Here is a 25,081-nt window from a genome sequence, read left to right as displayed (position 1 = left end):
ATAATAAGCATTTCACATTGCGCTCTGCAATGCTCCAAGACTCAGAACAGCTTATCGCTGCCTGCATTTCAAATTTGTGCCAACTTCAATTAGAATTAGTGGAGTCCAGGGGATTCTGGCAATTTTCAAGGGCTGTCCATGTAACTACATCGACTTGGAGCCCTAAAACAAGGGGCTTTGATTCCTAATGAGATAATAAAATAAGAGCTAAGTGGTTTAACTTGGTTAACCAAGTAGAAACACTTCTATAGGGAATGTGCATTGATTTGGCACCTTCCACGATCGGTGTATTACAACAAAACACAAAAGACTGATGTATCTTTTGCTGATAGTTTCTATCCAAAGCTCAACAATGAAGTTTCTTTTTTTTTATTATTAATCCTAAACTGCCTGACCTATCACTTTTAGAGAATACGCAGCTATTTCTCGATTTTAAGGCAACCTTGTAAGGCTTTAAGAGGCAAAAAAAGACACAAACATGCTGAATTGCCCATCGTTCTGGTGGTAAGTTACAGAGAAATTGGAGGCAGAGTTTAAAACAAAACAACTACAAATAGCTACAAGTTCAGCACTTATTTTTAGAGCAGGCACCAACAAGAACAGTGGCCTTTACAAAATGAAGAATAGAAAGAGATGCATTGATTGCAGGTGGCTGTGAACTCAAACCGACAGTGAGTATCCACAGGGGCTGAAACATCTTTGAGCTTGAAAACAGTACAGTAAGTAAAGCCGATATCAAGATGTAACCTTTCTTTAGCTTAACAGTTTGCAAAGCTAGTTATGTTAAAAAGTTCCCACTGAGTTTTCTTACTTTTTAGGCAGAGTGAGAGGGCAGGAAGGAATACAGCCTCAATGTTTAAAAAAAAAAAAAAAGAAAAGTGTTTGAATTGTAATTTCCAAGCACTATTCATCCACTGCAAACTGCAGTCCCGAAGGATCACCCTTTGGAATTGCAGTTTTTAACAGCGACTTTACCTTTGATACTTTCTGGTGTGTTTGGCTTTACCTGCATTGCTTCAAAAGTGTGTTTTTTGCTCTTCCTTCTGGAAGGTGTTACACGTCTCTCCCTCTGATGATGTGAATTTGAGGATATCTGCATGGATTTTTCAAGGCAATGGTTGACACCGTAAAGCCAAATACAATTAAACATTGGCACAAGTGATAGTACAATGCGCTGACTATTGTCCACAGCCTCATTAAATGAAGTGAGGAAAGACCAGGCCATGAAAAAAGCTGAAGAAACACAAACTTGATTTATATACTGTAACACACAGACACCAACTCTGCCTGCCCCGGGGGCCTGTAGAGAGCTGTGCAATTAGTCCAGGCAGTGGGTACAGTTAATAGCAAACATAACAAATAAATGGAAGAAATACACAGGGGTCAGGGCTGAAGCTGTTGATGCTCATGGAAGGCAGCGGGAAGCAGGCAGTGAAGTGTAAAATACCACTATTTTAATGAACAAAGACAACTGCAATCTTTCAATTCCCAGCATTCGCACGTAAGAATATCATAGAATCTCAGGGGTTGGTAGGGACCTGGAAAGTTCATCCAGTCCAGTCCCCCCACCAGAGCAGGAACACCCAGATGAGGTTACACAGGAAGGTGTCCAGGCGGGTTGGAATGTCTGCCCAGAAGGAGACTCCACAACCTCCCTGGGCAGCCTGGGCCAGGCTCTGCCACCCTCACCATGAGGAAGTTTCTTCTCATATTTAAGTGGAACCTCCTGTGTTCCAGTTTGCACCCATGGCTCCTTGTAAGCTTTCACAGCTGAAACCAAAAGCAAAACCCAGAACCACAGGTGACTGAGCAGGGCAGAAGTGACCCCAGTCACTCAAAGAGGTCCCCTGGCTGTCACATCTCTGAGTGATGCTCCTGCTGCCAAGAAGCACACGGATGGAGAACTGAATGGAGATGCCTCCTGCCACTGCTGAGACAGCAACAGAGCTTTGGTTTCACGCAGGAATGTTTTCCCTCCACCACCCCCCAGAGCACATTGTAAAACTTAGCCTATTATTTTAATGAATAATTGTGATTTTCCTTCCATTTTCTTTTCCAGATAAGACCTTACAATGAGTCCCCAGACCCCTGGCTTGGAACTCAGCTGTCTCGCACTCCTTTGGAAAGCTTACTCTCTGCTTTGCTCTCCATCACACAAAGGCAGCAGCTTTCCCCACAGACACAAAGGGCAGCTGAAACAGCACGTGTCTGCCCTGAGCACTTCATTTCAAGAAATGATGGGAGTTAACTGGAGAGAATCCAGGGGAAAGCAACGGGAATGATCTGAAGTCTAGAAAACATGACAATGAAAAGAACTGAAACGGCTTATTTAGCCATAGATAGAATAACTGTGTCGGAACATGGCTAAAAAAAGAACTGGGCAAATTGTCGCTGACTAAAACTGCAGATTCTGCATTTAAAAAAAAATACCTTAAACAGCAATGCTAATAAAACACTCAGGTGTACTGCAGCTGAGACAGACATTAACCACAATATGGTTTAGGTAGCCCTGGAGGCAGAAGGGCTGGACTATTTCATTCCCTGTATCCCAGAAAGTGGTAAAAATGTACAGCAAAATCCCTGAAGGTTCAGAGGAACACACACCTTCCTCCTTACTCATGCATTTAAAAAAATAAAACAAGAATTGACTTTGGCTCATCCATAGTACTTCGTGCCAGCCCTTGCCTTGGCCTGAAGCTGAGCTGGTAACAAATTCCGCGTAGGGCGGCACAGGGGAATTCCTGCCTTGCGTGTATTGGATTGAGAACGTTCCCTGCAGAGTTTGTCCTCTCTGACACAGAAACACTTGTTTCTCTCTGTTCCCAGGGCACTCATTCTGGAAACTTTGCATTTCTTTTCAGGAACAAGAGTGATTTTCTACGGGGACCCACCACACAGCTTCTCCCACCCCAGCCCGTGCAGCTGCTGTGTGCACCGGCAACCGGGCTGCCCTGCTCCTGCCGGCTTCTTCCAACCTTAGAATTTGCAAAATGGGGGGAAAAATCAAAATAAAATATATCCCTTATGATTTAACCCTTCCCCATGTTTTCAAGGCCAGCAGCCCGGGATTACAAGATACTGTTCCACAAGGGCAAACTGCTGCTACAGGAGCCCAGATCCTTGTCTACCATCATATACAGTTTGGAGAAAATCTCACCAAACCCAAAGCACCACAGTTCTGACAGGAAACTGGGCTGGAATATGCAAACAATCCAGGATGTGCTATTGAAATAACTCACCTTTGCTGACTCTGGGAACTCGTAACCCCATTGCAGAGGCTGTCCCAGAATGCCAGAATTTGCGAATGGCTGGGGAAAGATGTCTTTATAGAGTGACAATTAAATCTTTCTGATCCTCTCAGCTGCTATCAGAACAATCATTCCTGAAAGCATTGTGTTAAATAATTAACAGTGATTAGCATATAAAGCAATCAACTGCTTTAACAAGAAACTTCCATTGCTGTTTAATCTATTTAGGCTTTTACAGAATCATGTATTACTATGTTAACTAAGCAGATAATTAGCTACAAGGGGTATTTTACTGCAGTTCCAAAGAAATTACTGGGTTTGTTTCATCAAAGCATCTTTTGTGCTAAAAACATTGTGCACAGTAATGATGCTGATGGTTTTGGACTGTTTCACCCAGAACTGGTTGAGTAAGTGGCAGCCACCCAACCATTATGAACAAAGACAGAGAGTAAAGGTTGTTCTACAAAAAGAGATAAGACACTGAGGTTTCTTCCAGCATTTCCTGGGGAAGGCAGGATGTGAAAGACATCTGAAACACAATTTTTAAGTCAAACTTCCAATATATAAGAAGAGCTATAACATCTATCGAGATGACGCTCATTTCTCTTACTCATCCACAGAGCATCACAGTCAGCTCCTCAGGTTCCCCCGTCGCGCCAAACAGCTCTGGTCCTGGCAGGAAGGGAAAACAGCCTTGCTGAGATGGAAATAGAGTCTTCCAGACTCACTGTCATCAGCTCCCCAGCTCAGGAATGTCCCTCTCACACACGAGTTCCCAAATGGCTTTAATAAATGACAGCCGTCATCTCCCAGCCCTTACATGGACAGCGGAGTGTTGCCATCACTGCCAGACAGATGAGACCACAGTGGGGTTCAGGGACGGGTTTTTTTCCAAGTCCTGGCTATTTTGGAGTGTATCAGCTTAACACATCAAGATTTGACTGTTCAAAGAGCGAAGAGGAAGGAAAAAATGTTCGGCATGAAAAGACTAATAAATTAGCTTATACGATTGTGGTTGAAACACCGAAGGGCGAGCAGATGCAGAGCCCCATGCTGCAGAACAGGCGGCTGCACTGCCACGCTGCTTACGTTTTGAAGTTTTGGGGATGGGCACACTAGATTTTAATTAAGGAATTACCACAGGCATTCCCAAAACCAACTTTTGAAGATTTCAGCTGCCACAAACAGATCTGAGGAGTAAAAGAAAACTTTGGAGCATGAAGAGTCCAAGCAGCAACACGTCAGCAAAAACACACTGCTGGGGCACTCTTTAATATCAAGTCTCATGTAGCACAGGTGTCAACTTTTTTCTTTTTTAAGAACATGAACCTTTAAGTCTTTACCCAGAATACACACATTATTTCACCAAAAGATACTGACTTCTCCTTAAAGGGCACAGGAAAAAACCCTGGCACGCCTATGGGGAGAAGGACATGGCGAGGTCAATGAAAATGCAAATACTCAAGTGGGAACCAGCTGATGCAACACTGTGAAGTTCAGTAAAAGCGGCATTTCTAAACACTTCAGGGAGCTACCATCCAAAGACTTTGGATATCGTCACCAAAAGATGCTGCAATGTTTCTAGGAAGGAAAATATGTTTTCAATACTTTCCCTTCCCATTTTCCTTCCAATGAAGGGAAATCTATACACAGAAGACTTTGGTCACCTCTAAAAGGTTTAATGAAGATAAAATAGTAGAGTGAAAGAAGACAGCAAGAGATCACACCTGGTACGTCCAGAACGCGTGGGTGTGCGTTTAGTGGCTGTGTGTGAGCCTATCACACGCAGAGGAAATGAGTAATCCCTTCTTCAACCCACAGCACACGACAGAGAATCACAAAGGGAGCAGCATTTCCAAGAACTCATTTGCTCAGTCAACCTTTCCCCAACAAGCGTGTAAAGTTCCTTCTCAAGACTATGCCCCTTAAGAGCTACACCCTGTCCTACTACAGCCTTCCAGTGACCCACGGGAGGAAGAAAAGAACTGAGCGGCCACCAAAGCAGCAGCACCACAATGATGGGAAATGAAACTTGTGAAGCTGGCGGTGCTCACACTGCTCAATTAGCAACCAGGTCTGTGAACAACTGGGTCACGTTCGGTTCATGCCAGCAACGCATTCAGACCCCAGCGACTGCGCCCGCCTTCGCCTGTGCCCTCGGCTGTGTTTCTCTGGACGAGCTCATTCATTAAGTGCTATGTATAATGCAGAAGGGAGAATTACCCATGGATAATTGGATTGCAATCCATTCGCTGCCAGCCAGAGGGGAACTTCTTTCCATGGGTTCCTTCTACTCATGCCCACACATTTCAAAGTTTATTGTTTTAAATGTCACACTGCAGAACTAATGGCTTAGAAGGTTAAAGACCTATTGAAATTTTCTGAGTGTATGTTCTGCAGCTGTTCTCTTCTTTGGGCTGCTGGCAAAAAGAACTGCTTGAATCCCAGTGGTAACCAGCAGATCACATCTGGATAATCATGTTCCAGTTGAACAGACAACAGCCAAAATACGTTTGCAGTTATACACCATGAATTTTTATAGCTTACTTATCTGTACACGTGTAGCCATTCCTGCCATCCTATTCTCTGCTCGGGATAAAACAAACAGACTTCATTACCAGAGATAAATAGTCTATTGCTAAAACCAGACACTGGGCCAGATCCTCAGCTGCACCCAGCTGGGATTGGGAAGGGAAGAGGGAAATGGTGACCAAAGAGGTGCCAGTAACAGCTCATCAATCCTGGAACTGGTACCATGCCAATCCCAGCATCGCTCAGAGAAGGGCTACAGGCTGCTCTACGTTACCGCCAGCTGGCGACAGCCCCGGGGGGACCAGCTGCCAACGGGGCTGGTTGCAGCACAGCATGTGCTGGACAGGAGAGCTCCCCACTCCTCCAGGGTTGGGGGAGAGGGTGGCACAGAGTCCCGGGGGTCACAAAGTCCCAAACCCCCAACTTCAAAGCAAACTCCATCTGGAAACTGCAGCTATTCGGTGAGGGAACCAAGCTGGAGCCCGGGGTCGGGGTTTGTGTCTGCACTCACAGGTCCTGTTCATACCAAAGTGCAAATGTGGAAAATACCACCATCCCACATTTTCTACTCAGAACAATGCCACGATCAAGATTATTCTTGCTAGAATTCTGCATGTTCTCTCTGACACAATGGTCTTCCCAGGAGAAAGATTAACATACCAAAAAGCTGGAGTAGTCAGCGGCTTGGTTAAGAAGCATTCTTTGATCTTTCACAGTTTAAAAAGTTTAATTATTCAAATGCTATTTGTAACAGATACAATGGGATGCTAGCTGGCAAATGCATTTACATACATTAGATCTTCAAGATGGCCAGAAAGTCAGGATTTTCACTTTCCCCACACCACACAAAGCCACACGACCTGTGCTGTTTCCAGAGGGCATGGAGAAATACACCATATTCCAGTGCTGAAAAACAGGCGGTGACCACAGCACTCGAAAAATCTCTACCAGTAACACGCTCAGGCTGTCCAGTACGGCAGTAAATGTTGTCTCCTTTCCAACAGAACAGAAATTAAGCTTTACCGAGTCTAGAAATATCCCAGTTCAGCAATGAAACAAACTTTTTCCCCAATAAAAAGCCACGTTAAAACAAGGAGAAACTATTTATTTTGCTAAAATCAAGCAGTGTAAGGGTATTTTAAATATTTTAACATTTCAAGATGCAGGGGAATGAGGGGGAAAAAGTTTGGAGAGTCAGCCCCTGCAAGTTGCTGTGGAGCAGATAATCACTACTTGGTTTGCACTGACCAGTTCCACACTGCAGAATAACCAGTCCAGATTCTGACCTGCCCCGTGTTGGGGTGACTCCCAAGCAGCCCAGCTGCAAACAGTTTCCCCAATAGGGTATTTTTGGCAGCTGTAGCAAGTGTAGACATTTCCCTGTGTGCCACTAATACCAGAACCTCTGTGGTTTCCCTCCACCAAAGCACATGTGGGTGGCAGCGATTCAAACACCGGCATCCTGCCCACACCAAGCTCCTCTGGCTGCCAGCAGAGAAACTGCACCAGCAATAGCAGCGAGATACTTGCAGGAGAAATGCTCATTTAGATGTTCGGGCTGAGACCAAATTCATTACAGGCACAAAGAAAAACTTCTCAAACTAGCATCGAAAAAGTTTTACAAGTCGGCAGCAGTTTGAAGAGAATGAGCATAGAGATAAATTTTTGACAAGTCTTTCCTATTCTTTACAAAGAAAGGTCTTTCAAACCAAGGGATCAGCTAGGAGTAGCACAAAGGGAGGTATTTTGTCACTGCATCTTAAATCCACCTTTCAGTTGAGAATTAACTACTTCAGAATCATAGTGAATTGCTCTTCTGGATCAGAAAGAGCTGCCCAGGAGTCTCCAAGCGTTACCTGCCCTTCTCCTCCACTTCCTCTGTTCAAATGGACTCAGCGCCCTCTGCAACAGGTACTTTATTTCTCAAGGAATTTGGGAGCTGACACAATTATTGCTTTCCAAATAAGCCTTTAGTTTGGCTTGCATAGTTCAGACAGAAACTGGAAAACCAGGACTTAGAAGTCTAGCAAAGAAATAGGTTATATTTAATTAGAAAAGTACCTTTCTATAAGCTCAGCTTAACATTCATGACCCTAGATTCTCCAAAACTGGCTTCCAGTGACCGCCCTGGCATTATTCTGATTAATTTTTTCAATTCTCTTGATTATCCTGTTAACTGATGCCAAAAGAAGCCGTTTCTGTTTCATGGTTTAAAAGCGTGAAACGGTCTGTGATGCAGACAGTTCTGCAGGAAAAAAAAAAGAGGATAAAAGCTTCGGCCTTGTTTTTTTCTTTCTAAACCCAAGCAGGTGAGAAGGCAGTAAAATGAAGTTGTTACTCACAGTATGTTTGTCTGGGGTGGGATATCGGGGATGGTTTCCAGCATCAGATGCATGCATCTCACTGTGGTCCTGAAGCACAGGCAGCGACTGGGGCAGGAGCAGGAGAAACTGGGCAGGAGGAGAAAACACAGAAAGCCTGGGAGAGCTGCGGGTTTCATGAGCATGGCTGGTGTTTGCTGGAGTGGATTTGCCTCAATTCTGAACTGCAGGGAGCTGACAGGGAAAGAAAAAGTTTCCCAGCCCTGAGGTCCAGGAGGAGGGGACTCATCAGCATGTGTTTGCAATTAAATTAAGGCAGTTTGACAGTCCAACCGCCCACCCTCCCCTGCCATTATGTACATCACTGAAGATCAGACTGTTCCCACCCCTCTGTAATTGTGGTGCTGAAAGAGAAACTCTTCGTTTGTGATTTATTTTTGCCTTGTTTCTTTTTTTTTGAGCAGCCAGTTAACTCCTCACCTTCTCCTCGGGCATTTCTCTGGAAGCATTTTGCAGGATGCGCCTCTGTGGACAATGACCAAAAAATGACCCCGTGCTCCCAGGGCAGACGGCCCAGGGTCAAGTTTTTTAAGCCAAAATTTTTGGCTCAGCACAGTCTCTGCAAACTGATAGTACCTTATCTAACCGCCTGTCAAGTGTATCAGGCAGTAAGATTTTTAAGATAGAGTCTGTCTCTTATTACATGTAGTTACAACATCCAGCAAAAATACATTTCCAACCATTGACATGAGAGTGGAATCCTAGAGAAGTGATTTTAAAAGGGAGATCGCTAACAGAGATAAATAACCTGCAAATAAATAACATTTAAAGAAAACCATAAACAAAAACGCCCACATCTGATAGAAAGCATTCTGTAAAGTATCTTATGCAGAGTAAAAGCCGATTCACTTCAAAGACCTTTGGCTGGTGTAATTTCTTTCAACAAGGACGTCATTTGGAAATAGGTCAGGATTTGAGAGAAATTAAAGGCAACTGAGCAGTGGAGAGGGGAAAAAACCCCAATGAAATCGACTGAGTTTGGCCTGTAGGAAATGCAGACCTCAGTTTCTTTCTCCCCCGTTGGATGCTAAAATTGAGATGCAAAAGGAAGGACTTGTTTCCAGTAGAATTAATCACCTTTTATTGTTCAAACAAACAAACCACCCACCCAAACTTAGAGTGAAACCAGCTTGTTTTAGGTTATCACTATACAGTATCCTAAGTGTGGGCTTAGCAAGTCCATGAGGCACTAATGCTCATTGGGATATAAAAGTGCTTGAGGAATTTCAAACATAGCCTCATCCCACATTACCTGGATGATCAAAGGAAAGTTTCCCACGAACCTGCACATCTGCTTTAACCTGTAAACTGCAACAGAATTAACGTGACAAAACAGTAGTTAACAAGAGTGACATTTAAACCTCCCAAGTTCTCCCTTCAGATTCTTTGTCACTTGAGCGTTTGGGGAGAGTGTCAGGTTTGGGGGTTTCAACTTACAAATTCCATGCCCTACATGGTGAAAGTTATGTTTTTTCCCAGATATAAAAGGAGATCTTACTGCGGGTTTTCTGCGTCTGGTCCTCAGGTGACCTGCTGTTCATTTGCCCTGACGTGGCTCTGAAATCTCAGCAAGTTCCCTCAGCTCCCCCCGCTCCCCTGTGGACCCAACTGATGGCTTAGAGCAGAGTGTCCTCTAGTGGCCACTCGGCCCTTTCTGACAAAAACAGGTTCCAAGAGGCTCAATGACCTGTTTATTTTCTACCGACATGACAAACTGTTTAAAAAGGAGCGTGCAGCTCTGAACGAGACGTAAAAGCGAACTCCCAAGCACCAGGAATGAAAGGTAACACTTGTGTCCTGAACTTCGGCATTTCCAGCCTCTGCCCAACAGACTTTTTCACACCAGCAGAACGCAAGAAGTTGGGGTTGCTTTTCAAATGGGGCTTTTCCCTCCCCCCCACTTTATTTTTAACCATCATTTCTGTCCCAGGAGAAAGATTTCACTGGGATACATCCCCTGAGGAGCTCTGCCTCCCAGGGAACTGTGATGTTGTACATTATACTATGAACATAAACATTATCTGACAAATTTAATTTACTTGATGCTATTTGTATGACACATCCATAGTTTTCCAAAGCAGAAAGGCATTTTTTTTTTCAGCAAGAATCACAGTATCACAGTATGTTTGGGATTGGAAGGGACCTCAAAAGATCATCCAGTCCAATCCTCCTGCTGGAGCAGGAACGCCCAGGTGAGGTCACACAGGAACATGTCCAGGTGGGTTTTGAATGTCTCCAGAGAAGGAGACTCCACAACCCCCCCGGGCAGCCTGTTCCAGTGTCTGTCACCCTCACTGAGAAGAAGTTTTTTCTCAAATTTAAGTGGAACGTCTTGTGTTCCAGCTTGATCCCATTACCCCTTGTCCTATCATTGTTTGCCACCGAGAAGAGCCTGGCTCCATCCTCATGGCACTCACCCTTTATATATTTATAAACATTAATAAGGTCACCCCTCAGTCTCCTCTTCTCCAAACTAAAGAGACCCATCTCCCTCAGCCTTTCTTCATAAGGGAGATGCTCCACTCCCTTAATCATCTTGGTTGCCCTACGCTGGACCCTCTCCAGCAGTTCCCTGTCCTTCTGGAACTGAGGGGCCCAGAACTGGACACAATATTACAGATGGGGTCTTACCAGGGCGGAGTAGAGGGGAACGAGGATCTCTCTCCATCTACTAGCCACCCCCCTTCTAATACACCCCAGGATGCCATTGGCCTTCCTGGCCACAAGGGCACAGTGCTGGCTCATGGTCATCCTGTTGTCCACCAGGACCCCCAGGTCCCCATGTGAAGTAAAACATGAACACTGAGCTAGTCTCCTGTTACAGCCGTAAAAGGAGATCTATCATACACACAAATGACAGGAAGAAACACAGACTACAGGTAATTATCCTGTGGAATAAAGGTTAATGGATACATTTAATTAGCAACAGCTGTATTTGCTATGATAAGTTTCCTATTACAGCTAAAGCCAAAATATTGTTCTCTATACTAGTGAAATGAAGCCTTGAAGCTCTTTAAAACATGCATTAATTAAGCACTGAAGCAGAGCAGAGACAAGCAGGGAGTTGCAGCTCAGAACACATTAAAGGAGCTCCTGATGTGTTTGGTTTGGCGATTTCTGGAAGTACAGAAATGGACTAAATAACCTCTTGATATCTGCTGTCTGCAGGTCTAACAGCCAGGTAAGTGAGCTCACTCTTGAACCATTCCAATATATTATATCTAGGTCAGTCCTACATGTGCTAATTCCAAGATCCGCCTTGCACAATTCCATCACATCAAGGTTTAGAAATCACAAGCTGGGCAGGTTTCTTTTGAGAGGTTATATTTTGAGGAGCTTATCCAAAACTACCTGCACCATACTATTAAGTGCTTTTTTCTAGTGTTTTAATCTTCAATTATGAAGGTAAGTACTTATCTACAAGGTATTCTAATCACGACATGATGCGAAGCCATGTTAAGAAGGCTAAAAAGTCTTTACCGAATTTATTGATACAGAAACACTTGTTAATAAATAGCGTAACGCTCCCGCATGCCTCGGGCCAACTGAGCGCTAGTTTCTACACATCGATTCTTCCAACTTACACGCTAATGATCAAAGCAGCTTGAAGTTAATTTCTTTTTGCAAGTTTACTGCAGTATTGAAACCTATAAGGAGTAACACACAATTACAGTGAAGACAAAAGGAAACACGTAAAGCAGGTAAAATTCCTAGACAGTTTACAGACTACACAAAACCAGTTATGCTACAAATACCGTCTTACAAACGCATACAAAACTACAGTGCAAGTGCTTGTGCACAGGGAAATCATATTTACAGTTCTCCTTCATGTATAGGCTATAAGCAATAGTATTTCACAATTATATTACACATAAAATTTCTACTATGGGTTTGTTTGGATTTGTGTTTTTTTGGACAAGGGGACAATCTGACAACCTAGAACATAAATCTCCTGTATATATATTTATTTGTTCAACCTTATCCAGGAAAAATAGCAGTATTTTATGCATCTTATAGAAAGCTACAAAAATCTAGCTAATGTAATAAAAAAGGCAAATCCGGTGAAAAATCTGACAAACTATATTTTAGAACTGGGGGTGGGATGGAGGTAAAAATCAAACAGGGATAAATGAAAGATAATTCTCCCTCTACTGGTCAGCCTTAACAGAATCTCAGCCTGGTTAACAAATACAAACCTGAAGTTTAATGTCATTTTTAACGCAGCTCCTTTAAAAGAAGTTTAGTAATGTACAAACTGCAGGATGACCTCGTAGCCAAAGTAAGAGGTGCCCTGTACTACACAGGGGTGTCAAAACTGTGCCACAATTCAGAAAGGCAAATGTGACAGCTATTAAGCAAAAATGCCTTATAAACAGAGAGGTGACAGCTTTGGGGAAGCACAAAGAAATATTACACTGAGATTCTACTAAGCCTCCATTTACCACCATATGCAGTATTTTCATTTGTAGAGAAAAATTTATTGTAGTTGCCAGAATTACAAAATGGGCACTTGTGTGTTTACAGGAAACCATCAGCTCAGTGGCCACAGAACTGCCCCATTTAAACATCAAGAAATAAAAATCAGAGGGAACAAGATAGCTTGGGGTACCACTGAGACCAGCCGTGGAGACTTAGGAAACCAGAGGCAAAATACAGCCCACGCTGTATTATGTGCCAGTGGCCACACAACACTGTATTATCATATCATTCATACAGGAAATATTCTCAAAGATCTACAAAAAGCCTATTAAGCATGGAAGAGTTCTCCAGCCCAGGCTTAGACATACAAGAGTTATCTGTTTATTTTCAAAGCCACACAGAACTTTGAAACACTATCATTAAGCAAGTTGTACAACTCGGTACCATTAACCGAAAACCCAGCGTATTTTTGGCAAGACCATCTTCATTCATCCTTCCTCAGAAAGTGAGATGGCATAAAAGAAAAGAAGATATTAAAGTGATACCAACTGAAGTGCTTCTGATGGGACAACATCTTCACACAGCTTTAGTACCTACTGCGAGGGGGTTTGTCACCCCTGCCCCCCAGCTTCAGCAGTATTTCACACCAATATAAGCTCAAGGTTCTCCTGCCAGCCTTTACCAGTTTAGGTTGATTTTTTCAAACAGGCTGAACCAAATACTTCTAAACATGGTATCTCCTTCCATCCCCATTACAGGAAGACTTGGGAATAAAAATTAGAGTTCACATCCACAGAACTGCAGAGTGGAACGTCCTTCTATATGAGCCTGTTAAAGCATCTACTTAATTGTTGCAGGAATAAAATAACCTACTAAGTCAATCAATTTCATTCCACCTACCGCACATGGACCATGTGTACACGTTGTATTCCAGCCCCTTCGCTACAGCCGGGCCACGCAGACAGGAACACCGACAAACTGCGTCTGTTTGATTTTCTAGACTGTTTTCAGGTTCTACATGTTCTCCCCAAAACTACATGGGGCAGATTTACCAGGACACAAGCCACTCCACTCAGGCCAGCGCTCTGCGCTTCGCTCTGTTCAGCCCAGCAGATCTAATCTCGCACAACAGCAAAATCTGCAGATTCCGCTTTCACGACCTCACTGGTCCGCATCTCCTCTCTACGCTCTTCCTCACCCAGAATTACTCTGTAAACGCTTCCAGAGACAGTCACAGCCCTGCCGACCCTCCCATCCCATCACAGCTGATCAGCTCTGCAATTCTCCACTTGCCTCCATCACTTAAAAAAAAAAAGACAAAACAACTTTGCATCTCTTAGACTAATTCACTAGAACAGGTGTCTCCCATGAAAAAATCCAATATTCTGTAAAACATTTTTACCTTCCACTGGAAAAATTATATCAAGTTGATAAGCAAAACTGAGACCAACCAAAGGGGAGCTGATGCTTTCCTTCTCATTCAAAACCTGGATGCCACAAGGGTAACACCAAAAATTCTTTCAGTTTGTAAAAGTTGTGCTTTTCCACATTTCTGGAAGAAACAAGGTTTGCCAGGTCAGTTTTTACTAATAATCTTCGTCCTCCATTAAACACACACCACAGGAAACACATGGCAGGTTTAGAGGGAGAGAGCAGAGACAGCAGACGTCTTTGGGGAACTGCTTAGGAATATTTAAAACTGCAGTTCAGTAGAGCAGCCATGAGATTTTTAGAATCTCTGTGTAGTCAGTTTCAGGGAGTTAAATCCCCCTTTCATAAGCAGCTGAGCATTTCACCAACTCGCTTCCTAAGGAATCCCTGCTGTAAGATAAAACTATAGCACACAACTGAGAAGAAAAACTTTAAAAAGCTCTAAAGTTGAAGTATACAGCAGCCACATTCCCCAGCTAACCTACTGCCTCGGGTGGTCAGATTAGCAGGCAAGCAAGTGGTACATTTGTCAAGCCCTAAGTAGTATTTTGTTTTCTGCCTACTTCCTACTTTCTAAAAGAAGGAAATTACTTTTCCCTGTAATAAAGCAGGTAATATTTCAAGGGATCAGGCAAAGGCAGACTCAAGACCTTTTCTCTCAAAAAGTTTACAGGGGGATCTGGCTTTAATTCAGGGGGTTTAGTTTCTTCGTCTTCTTGTCTCTCATCCTCCAGATCCTCATTGTTGTTGTTATCGTCTGACGGGTTGGAGATACGACTAGCGAAGACTTCTTTGTCCAAGAAAACAATAGTTTCCATGCGGCGGCGACGCACACGTCTTCGTTTAAATTTGGGGGGGTTCTTCAGCCCGTTTCCATTTTTGCTCAGCGTTTCTTGATGTATGATTTTTTTAATGGTTCCTCGGATGGCAATGCGAGCCAGGTCCTGGAGGCTGCGAACAGCCACTGGGGCTAAAAGAAAATGAAAGCCGTTAACAGATACGGAGACACTTCCCTCAAGAGTACTCACAGGCAAAGTTACATTTGCTCAAATTAAATCAGGTCACTTGAATTCCCTGCTGCGATTACAAAAACAGCTCTATTCAAATCCTGTCAACTCAAATAAACTGTATTGTAACTTTCCAAACAAAATTTAACTATGCATTTCTCTTGTTATTTGAAGAAAAAGAATGGGATGAAAAAAGTTTCATGTTTTGATGTCAAGTCCTCACAATTGTTTTACGATACAAGTCTTTAAGACTATAAGAATGCAGACTTAGTGACTGAAACTGACTGCTTAATAATGTAGAAAAATGTATTTTTCCTACCATAGACTTGAAGTCTATTTAACTCTTCCATTAAATTATTTTTCTATTGTGAAGTTACTTCAGCTTCACCAAGCTCTTCAAAACCTGCTTCAGACTAAGTGGGTGAAGACTGGCTGGAAACCATTTGGTAAAAGTAATTATAGAAGGATACAGTAAGTTATTGCACTAAAATACCTTCCACATTAATAGTTTGGAAGATTGTTCTGTCTTGTGCACTTATTTGCTGCCAGCCCATAAGTGCACAACACAAGTCATGCTGCATAAAGAAAAAATGTACTGACACACACACATCTGTGCACTGAAGCTGGAAGAAACAAAACCCCGTCTTTCAATGACAAGTAAGTGTTCCTGTGACCCGAAGGAACTAGAAAAAAAAATACACGTAATATATAGAGGTCTCACTACAAATCCACCATACAAAGTGTGCTGAAATATGCACTTAATGGACTTTAAAGCACTTCATAGTCCGTATTGAACTTTATAGTCCATAGTACAGACTGCTCGTTGAGCTGCTTTTGTCATGCAAAGACACCTTCCCAGAAAATGAGCAAAGCCTGACTAATCTCTTTATGGAAGTATCTCTGTCTTCACATGTTCTTAAGAGGCCTCTCTACACTGAAGCCTTAATCTAAAGATTGAGGCCACTGCGCTCCAGACAGCTCACCAAAAATTGCACAACTTCTGTCCCTCAACTGTTCAAAGAAGGAAGCGGTTGGAATAATTTTCCTTGAAAGGATTCACAGAATGTTACATCTAAGCAAGGTGAAGCTTATAACCAAAGAGCAGAAGAAACCTCCCCCATCCTCAGGAATGTCTGTACTCACGCAAGTGAACAAGCCTGGATTTTCCTGAATCCGCGTGGTTGGGCTGAACCAAAGGAGCGAAAGAAACAGCAAGAATCTTCTTGGTCTCCCAGGCAGAAGGACCCGTACGAGTTATCTTAGTCAACTAAAGCAAACCGAGGAGATTATCGTCCATTGTATGAACTACAGAAGATTTTTTATTTTTTTTTTTGAACCAATGACTATTCTACCCAGACAAGTGGTTAAAGTACTAGAAGCTACGACAGTAAAATTAGGTAAAAAGGAGAAACACCCATGTTATTTTCAGAAAATTGAGAAGTTCTTTCAGGATTAGCTCCAAATAACTTCATTTGTTGCAACAGCTTCTGGGCACTGGCAGTTCGGCTCACTCTGCTTTCCCAGATCTTCCTCAATTCTGAACCACAACTTCTATGTCTGACCACTGAGAAAATGTGTCCGTGACTGATAACACTCACTCTCAAAGGAAGTCTGCAGATCGCCCGATTTCTGTTCCGGCTCAAATCTCTTACGCAAACTGACTGCACAGCATCTTACGGGAAGAAACTCTGCGCTCTGCCCATCCCAACTAGCCTGACAGCGGTAAAAGAGCAGATCCTGTCCTGGTTTTGCTAAAAACAAGTTTCTCTTTTAGTGAATTTGCCTGTCAGCTAAAGCCTTCATATTAACTGCATTTTCCTGGAGAACCAGACACATGTTTTGGTAAACCTAGCAATGGAATGCAAACTTATTGATAAGCACGGATGGACATCTCGCGAGAGGGGCGAGGAGAAGCAAGTGATCAAGAAACTGACCAACTGTGTATAACATCCCATTCACGTGAATACTTCATATAAAAGTGGGAGATCACGAGGATCTCGTCCCTTTGCCCTTTTCCCTTCTGCTTATGGCCGACATTAGGAGAGGACCTTGCTAGTCGTCCCTGCAAACTGAGGCCTAGTGAGAGACTGAATCCAGCTCCGATTGGCTGCAGAGTCCAGTCCAGGACTTCAGGTGCCGGCTCTGCAGTTGCTGAGACTTTCAAGATTGGTTTTGTACATTTTGTATTATTTTCTCTATTCTTATTAGTAGCATTAGTAAAACATCTTTAATTTTTTCCAACTCTCTTCTCTCTGTCCTTCTTTTCCTCCCAATCACCTGTCCTGAGTGGAAAGGGGGGAGAGGGAGGGGCAAAAAGGGGGAAGTGGGGGGGGAGAGTGGGTTAACAATACATCTGCCAGGGTTTTATTGTCACCCCACAATCTTAACCCTCGACAGAGCCCTGCACCTCAGCCATCCCAGCCCTATAAAACAACACACCGTTACAGCAAAAACATCCTCTGCATGACATTCTTGGGATCACATATGGGGCAGATACCTACTTTTTACTAAAAATAAACCACTAACACTTTAAATAGGGACAATTTGCACACTTCCATAAGCCAGTTAATGGTAAAATACAAAATTCTACACCTTAAGTACAGCACGATCATACAACTTATACAAAGTTGCTGACATTTTTCCGCTGTATGAAAGTAAATTTGCAATTTACAACAACAGATTGGTACTTGTGAAAGAGTGGCAGAACTATGAATTTCTTAGCTGTTAGGAAGTGTACATATTTTCTTCAACATGCTACAAGAAGGGCAGATGAAAGGAAGAGCTACCAACTAAACCAACATCAGAATTAACAAGAGAAACAAGAGTAGAAAGACACTCAACCTTCTCTTCTAGAGGCATGACAAGAATTCCCCCAACTTTCAACAGGTTCTTCATGTAGTCCTCGTGTTCCTTCTGTACTCCAGCCCCACAGTAAACACGGTCGTACTGAGTACAGTCCGGAGAAATCTCTAGACAATTGCCGGTAACAAAAGATGGCTCACAAAATTCAAATCTGAAAAAGAAGATGCATACCACACAAGAATATTACAATTTATCAAACGAATTATTTTCTTTGTTCTGAAAAAAATGAAACAATGAAAAAAACTTGAAAAGAAAAACCAAACCACAGTTTCATAGGATTTCTCCTCCAAAGCCCCTATATTGTAGACATTATCAAAACAGACCACAGCTAGACGTCTCAGAACCAGAGAACAATGAGGTGAGAATTCATAGGTGAAAAACTCCAAAGGATAAATAATTTCATATGTGATTTGCATGTAACTCTTTAAAATGAGCTATTTTTAGTCACCTGATGCTGACTCAGTTATAATACACAGACAAATATTAGACCTGTAATTCCAAATGCTAATCAGGGGTTTTTCTTTGCATTTTCAAAAGCTTTTAAATGGCTTTCAGATGCCATCGGGGACTATCACCTGCTGCTTCAGAAATATGCTTTGCTGAAGCCATTGGAAGTTTTGCCAGTAGCTTCAAAAGAGCTGTGATTTCACCTTTCATAAAAAAGAGATTTTGCCTATAGCTTTTCTGATTCAGATTAAAAGAAAAGTGGATGATTCCATGATGCTTCTGGTCTTCTTATATAATACCAAACTGCATAAGCTTTAAGCCCTGATTTTGATAGATTTTTCTACCGGTATCTTGAGAGGCAGCTCAATATAGCACCTATTTATTCTTCAAGACTTCCTGAAGCTTTCTGGTTTTGCAAAGCATGCTAGAGATTGAGAGCAGCCAGCTAACAGCTCCTGCACACAGTGTTCTAACCCTGTAACCCAGCAGACATTTTTCTCAGCAATGCCAATATCCCAATCATGTTTATTTCTAAATTCAACTCACTTTTCCTCCATAGCAATATTTGTCTGGAGAGAAAACAAATAAAAAGTCTTCCTTAAAACACCTATTCAGACAACAGTAACCTGATTCTGGAAAAAAAACAATCCAGTCATCTGCGTGCAAGCTGAAAACTTTAGGTCTGCTGCCAACATCAGGAAATACAGCCCTCTAATAAGGAGCTTTCCAGTACAGCAGTAACAGCACAAAGCTGAGCGGTTTGAATTCCAGCATGTAATGACTTTAATTCTCTTCCTCCCATGAGAGGAGGACTATCAGGTATCCAGGGATGCTTTACCTCACTGTTTGAACAAACTGTGAGATGGATCCAAAAATATGACAGCTACAGCTTTTACTGCTGAGGTTACTATCAGCAATAGTTATCTTGCTGGAAAGCTATTACTTGTGACAGCAGCAGAATGGAGGTTCCAAGGAAGAAGATAAATCAAATCCCAAGCAGTTTTAGTACCAACTTAATCATCATAAAACTACCTTCATATTTTAAAACGCCATTTTTCTTCTACTCAGATAAAACATATTAGGCTACCACAGAAATCAGTTCATATTCTTCTAATAACCATGCAAGCTCTCAGATCACAAACTGAACTATTATTGTTGTTTGCAAGTTTCAAGCTGCTACCTTCAAGTGCTTCTTAAAATAAGTAACCATCTTCAGCTGCCTCTAAGCAATGCAACACAACTGCTATTAAAACACTGCAAAAATTTCTGAAACTCCCCCACAACACACATCATCTTAGAAGGTCACACTCTGCAGCTCAGCAAGCCTAAGGAGCCAGAATCCTCAGATTACCCTGAATCCAGAGCTGCCACGTGGGAGCAAGAACCACCGCGACTGAAGCCAAATGCACAAAATGAATCCAAGCAGGCATTCCGCATTCTTACTTGTCAAAGCTGTCGCTTGTTTTGATAAAGAAGTCCAGTTTCTGCTTTGCATATTCAATCACATCGGAATGAAGCTCCACGCCATGGTTAACGCCAAAAGGACCTGCACATTTAGAACAGGAGGATAATGGTAACAGGCAACACCACAAAATCCAACAGGGTTGAAAATAATTTTGGTTATTTCCTACAACAGACTGTTCCTTCAATGTCAGGCAGCCAGCACCTGCATAGGGTCAGCTATTTTAGTACTACAGTGGGAATTGCAACCCTATACCTGCAATTTCAGGCAGTAAATGAGGCTGTCTTGCACAATTCATTTCAAATTATTTGCTCTTAACTATGAAGGAAATCCCTCTGTAGGAGGGAAACACTGATGCTATTGCTGTAAAACTGACTACCTGGAGAAAACTCCAATGCAACAACAAAACTCAAATGCAACAACAGCCTGTGTGTTTTAAAAAATTCCTCAAAAAAAAAAAAATATTTGTGCTAATTTTTATACCCCCCTACTAAAATAAGATATGCTAAAAATCTCCTCAATGGAACCAGGAACAGTCACCATATACTGTATCTCAATTCACAGCAAAAATAAACTGGAAAATACAGAAGCTATTCGGTACTCACAATTTTTATCCAGAACTGACTTGATAACATTTCAAAAAATTCAGAAGAATTCAAAAGCCCTGGAATTACTCATTGGCATCCTAGGTAATGTGAACAAACCTAACAGCAAGCCACAAACATGATTCCATGAAGAGCCATGGGAGATGGGAATGAGGGTTCACCCTGACAAAACATTGCAGCAGTTAAAATTCTTGACACCTCCACAAAAAGAAAACAAGTACTCTACGGTCACCTGTTACCTACCCTGGCAGCCAGAGCAGCACAGGTTTTGGCTGAAGTACGTTAGGGCAAATTGCAATTGTATAATTGCACTTTAACACTTTGATTTGTACCTGCTGTAGATGTGGTCATTATTTCCACCTGTATGTTGGTCAGAGTCAACACAGGATCTCACATATGTTTCAGTCTAGACAGGACAGTGTAAAAACAAGACAGACACAGAGCAGCTGTAGTCCCAGGTTCCTGTGACATGCTCAGTCCCAGCTCAAACGTGGCACTCTTGCTCCTGAGCTGCATTCTTGCTCAAGGGGCAACAAAACCATGTTTGTGTCCAGCCCTGTGGGAATCCACTACAGCCACCTGTGCAGTCACATCGTTGCCTGTTCTGAACCGCCACAGAAATCTGGATCCCATGCACTTCCAGAGAAAAGGCCTCAAGAATCCCGATAAATTGGCCAGTTGGATTAATGCATTCTTTACTCTTAGCTGCCTTTTACTTTCATTACTTCAGGAATGCTTCACTCCCGATTTCAAAACTTTTTTAAAAATCTAATGTAAGTAGTTAACACGACTGAAAAGGTATTTACCCAAGATGAGTCCAACCATAGAACTCAGATAGCCGGTGCCACTGCCAAGATTCAAAAACGACAGCCCTGGATGCAGATCCAAAGCTTCCATCACCTCAGAGTAAATGCACGGTGCTGAGAGATGAATATTTCCATGCTTCCACGCCAAGTCCTTGTAGGCATTGTCTTTGAACTCTTCCAGGTAGTAATCTGCTCGGTCAATGGCTCGGAACGCCTGTTCTACCAGCTCTGTCCGGATGTATTGTGCCTCCTTCAGGTTATCAATTAATTCATCATTATCTTCTCCTGCGCTCACTGCACCTCCCATCTTCAACGGTTTTCTATAAGCACTAAAACTAATGGAATAATAAAGGGAGATGAGGCACAGAACACGCATTTCAACACTAAATTATGCTGCTGTATACGAAGTACATTGAAAGAGACCTTCAGGTACGTTAAGGACCACAAGCAGCAGAAAAACATTACGGCCAGGACGCCCATCCCCCATGGAAACAATGAAAACCAAAATGCAGCAGATCTGGCATCTAGTACCTGACACTAGCAGGGAAAAATCACAATAGGCAATTTAAACGTGGAATGCCCATCTTCAAACACTACCAATGTTTTACTAGCATGTCAGCTGTTCCACCAAACCCTTTTATGTAAAGGATTATTCCAGCTCCTCTGCTTACAGGTCAGTTTTCATGGCAAAAGTGCAAGTCTGGCTTGTCTGTCGGAATTCTTACCGCACGCGGACTTTCCATCTCTAACAGCAGTAAGGGGAAATGAAAAGACTACGACGCCGGCAGCAAGAACCAGAAAAATCTCAAATTACATTTTCTTGGAACATGCAGCAGGATGTTGATTTCATGGAGGTTAAAAAAGCCTCTGACCTAGAGAACAAGCTCACTTTAGCAACTGCCCTTTCCCCCAGCTCATCCTTAGTGCTTGAGCCACCAGCATCAGTAAAGCACTTAACAAAACAGAGAAACTGCAGAGAGAATTTCCACTGAAGCCTGTGGAATTGCCTAGATGAGCTAACCCCAATTTGGAAACTCTTCAGTGACAAATTTATGAGTTAAAACAATTCTGACTTCACTGGCATGGTCATCTCCAGCAACCTACTCAGGCTTGTTGACAGAAAGTGTCTTCCTTGACTACACACGTAATGTAGTGAAATCTCTGTAGATTTTAAAGAAAAAGGTACAGGGGGAAAAGTACATAGAAAAACTTATTACTCTAATTAATCTAGCTTTTCTTCCCCATCCATACCTTAAAATAAAAAAACCCAACTTTTCAGAAAACACATAATGATTTATTTTTTTTTTAATATGCATTGATTTACAATGCCTTTCTCTGCTCCCAAGAACAACCACAGAAGCAGCAGCTTTAGAGTTCACTCCTGGGACCAGAAGATCTGCCTACAGCTAAATTGTTGGGTTTTACTTGTTACATTCAGCAAGAGCAGATTATATACTTTCAGATTCAGAGGAAACAAAGAAAAGCGACAGGAGTCTAAGGAAATTTCAGTTACTCAAATAACACACCATCCTGACTACCTGCAGAGAGACACAAAATAGGATATATTTATGCAAGCAACTTGAGCCAGTTTTTAATACATTCCTGCCTCAAACACATAAATCCAGCTTCAGACCATTAATAAAACTTAAAAAAAGGCTACACCTCTCCTTTCTATAGTTACTCCTTCATTTTCTCTACAAAAAATAATTGCGTTTTGTTACTTTACACTGCAAAGACGTCAAGATGAAGGCTTACGCGGGTTCATCAGCCAATTTGTTTGTTCTTTTTTCCTTTACATGCACAGCTCGTTGCACCTGCATACATGGAGCTGCTTATATCTTCAGTCAGTATACTCTGTATAACATTCTGCATTAAAATACTCTCTTGCCTGAGAGCACTGACTCCCTTGATTTTTTTTGGTATATTTTGTTCTTAGGCTTGCTTCTTGCTTCCAATTAAGCTCTTTTAGCTATTAAAAAAAAAAAAATCTACATTTTTTAAAGTATGACTAAACACTTGTGCCTGTAACAGTGTTCCACTTTGGATCCCAAACCAATTCTTTCTGATTACACAAGCCCCAGTGGGACAACTGGTCCAACGCGGTTTTAACTAAGCTGTATGATCAATAATTACTCTTCCACATTCTACAATACAGAAGACATTTTTCTAATGAGATCAAGGAACACCCAAGTTGCAACAGGTGTCTGTTACTTCTGAAACAATTACTTTTACTGGACACTAGCTTACTTCCAATAAAATGCATGTTTTATATGCAAAACACAGAACTCAAGCATTTAAATTCCTCTTCAGATAATTCCACATCTTCATTCAACTTTGTTTCCCTTCTCCTATTGGAAGTGGGAACCAAGACTATGAGCAGGACTTATTTTTCACAAACTTTTTAAAACAAGATCCTGTCTCTTCACAATCAGCACAGTTGTACTTTTCACAGTTCTAGGTAAAGCACAGATTTCCACAAATCTGAGCCAGGACAAAGTTCACATCCACAAATTATGAGTATTAGCAGATTACAACACAGGAATCAAACCAAGTAGCCTTTTAGTGTTGAAACATCCTTTCCATTGCATGTTGACATCTTCCCCTTTAACAAAAACAAAGCAGAAAAATGAACAAACAAAACCAAGTCGGACATGAGAAGCTGCGTTCAGATGCCTGAAACAAAACACTGACATTTCTTCCAAGGCAAAGGCCAGCAGATGCATAGGGCAAGACTCAAAACAACACACAAGGCACAAAAAGGTAGTTTTTCACCCCAAAAGATTTCCAGGGTAATCCCCGCTCTGACATAATACACTCCAAAATTAATAACAAACGTGAGGATGTTTACCAATTAAAAAAAAAAAAAAAAAAATTAGCCGGCACAGTTTTCAATTCAATCACTTCTAACCCTACCCAATAACACATTAGAAACCCCCACACCATGTAGCTCAATCACTACCTGCGTTATCATCTTGAGGCCAAGAGAAGTGATGGAGGGAGCAGGAGGTCGGTCTAGGGAAGCCCTGGCTGATCCACTCTGATCACCCCCGGGTGGCCCCGCTCCCCACCCACCGCTGTTCCCGGCCGTGCCCATAGCCCAGCGCGGCCCTGGGGCAGCCCCGGCCGGGCAGACGACGCTGGGCCGCGGAGAGAGGCCACGGGAAGGCGCCGTGTCCGCCCCGCGGGGCAGCCCCAGCAGCAGTGGGAGCCGCAGGGCCGGAGCGAGGCCCTGGGTGCCGGGGCTGAGGTGAAGGGGCCGGCGGGGGGCCGCTGCAGCGGCCCGGTGAGGTCAGGGCGAACCGGGACCGGGCGCACCTCAGCTGACAGGGTCTCCTCGCCCCCCCGCCCCGGCCGTACCTTAGCGGCGGGTCGGCGCGGCGCAGCCCGGTGCTTCCGCTCCCCTCCCGGCCCGGCGGCGGGGCCGTCACGCTGCGCTCCGGAGCTGTAAACACAGCCGAGCACCGGCCGCCCCACTGCGCATGCGCGACACGTACCACCGCCGCGGGAAGGGGGGGCGGGAGCACACCACTGCTGCCCTCGGGGGGAGGCGCTCGGGATGTACCATGCAGATCCGGCGCGGGGGTGATGACAGTACCACTGCGGGGCGGGGGGGGGCAGCGCTGGTTCCGTGTGGGGGTACCCGGCAGATTCTATGGACCAGAGCTGCAGATGGGGTCAACAGGCCAGGCTTAGATATGGCCTGGGTCTGCAGCACAGGGATATTGGCCGGTCGTAAATGCAGCCCGGGTCTAAATACAGACCCGGCCAACAGCCTGCACCCGCAGATCCCGCCTAAATACGGACCAGGCCTAAATAAAGACCAGGACTCACTTTTTCCTTATCTTTTCCCTGTTCTGATTTCCGGCTCCCAGCCCAGGGCT

The 25,081-nt window shown here is 43.2% G+C and overlaps 2 protein-coding genes across 3 annotated transcripts in view; both read right to left on the bottom strand.

The window, feature by feature from the left end:
• The window catches only part of LOC102088601 (peroxidasin), a 45,994-nt gene extending 34,943 nt beyond the window's left edge, over positions 1-11,051 (bottom strand). Inside the window, exons 1-2 of one of the 2 annotated variants that reach the window (XM_065032308.1) lie at positions 8,123-8,227; positions 1,007-1,093 (exon numbers count right to left, since the gene is read on the bottom strand). Coding sequence is in view for 1 of the 2 variants with exons in the window: in XM_005499573.3 (XP_005499630.2) it covers positions 8,123-8,286 (164 nt within the window). In the remaining variant the exon portion in view is untranslated. Of the gene's footprint in view, positions 1-1,006; positions 1,094-8,122 lie in introns of both variants that reach the window. The other variant, XM_005499573.3, reaches the window with a different exon arrangement.
• A 566-nt stretch (positions 11,052-11,617) lies between these two features.
• On the bottom strand, positions 11,618-24,713 carry PCMTD2 (protein-L-isoaspartate (D-aspartate) O-methyltransferase domain containing 2). Its single transcript, XM_065032311.1, has 6 exons — positions 24,558-24,713; positions 21,201-21,535; positions 19,771-19,873; positions 17,860-18,031; positions 16,162-16,285; positions 11,618-14,981 (listed from the first exon to the last, which is right to left on the bottom strand). Exons 2-6 carry the CDS (start codon positions 21,505-21,507, stop codon positions 14,599-14,601), a joined length of 1,089 nt encoding a protein of 362 aa, XP_064888383.1. The 5' UTR covers positions 21,508-21,535; positions 24,558-24,713; the 3' UTR covers positions 11,618-14,598.
• Between the last annotated feature and the right edge of the window lie 368 nt (positions 24,714-25,081).

Source organism: Columba livia, chromosome 16 (genome assembly GCF_036013475.1).
Source record: "Columba livia isolate bColLiv1 breed racing homer chromosome 16, bColLiv1.pat.W.v2, whole genome shotgun sequence".
Classification (NCBI taxonomy): Eukaryota; Metazoa; Chordata; class Aves; order Columbiformes; family Columbidae; genus Columba; species Columba livia.
Note: the sequence above shows the minus strand (reverse complement) of the source record. Positions and strands in the feature narration are given on the sequence as shown.

Coding starts and splice junctions, on each gene's coding strand:
- PCMTD2 (XM_065032311.1), bottom strand. CDS start 21,507: ATGGGAGGTGCAGTGAGCGCAGGAGAAGATAATGATGAATTAATTGAT. Junction 19,874..21,200: donor TATGGTTGGACTCATCTTGG/GTAAATACCTTT, acceptor CTAAATGTGCAG/GTCCTTTTGGCGTTAACCAT. Junction 14,982..16,161: donor ATCCAGGCTTGTTCACTTGC/GTGAGTACAGAC, acceptor ATTTTCTTTTAG/CCCCAGTGGCTGTTCGCAGC.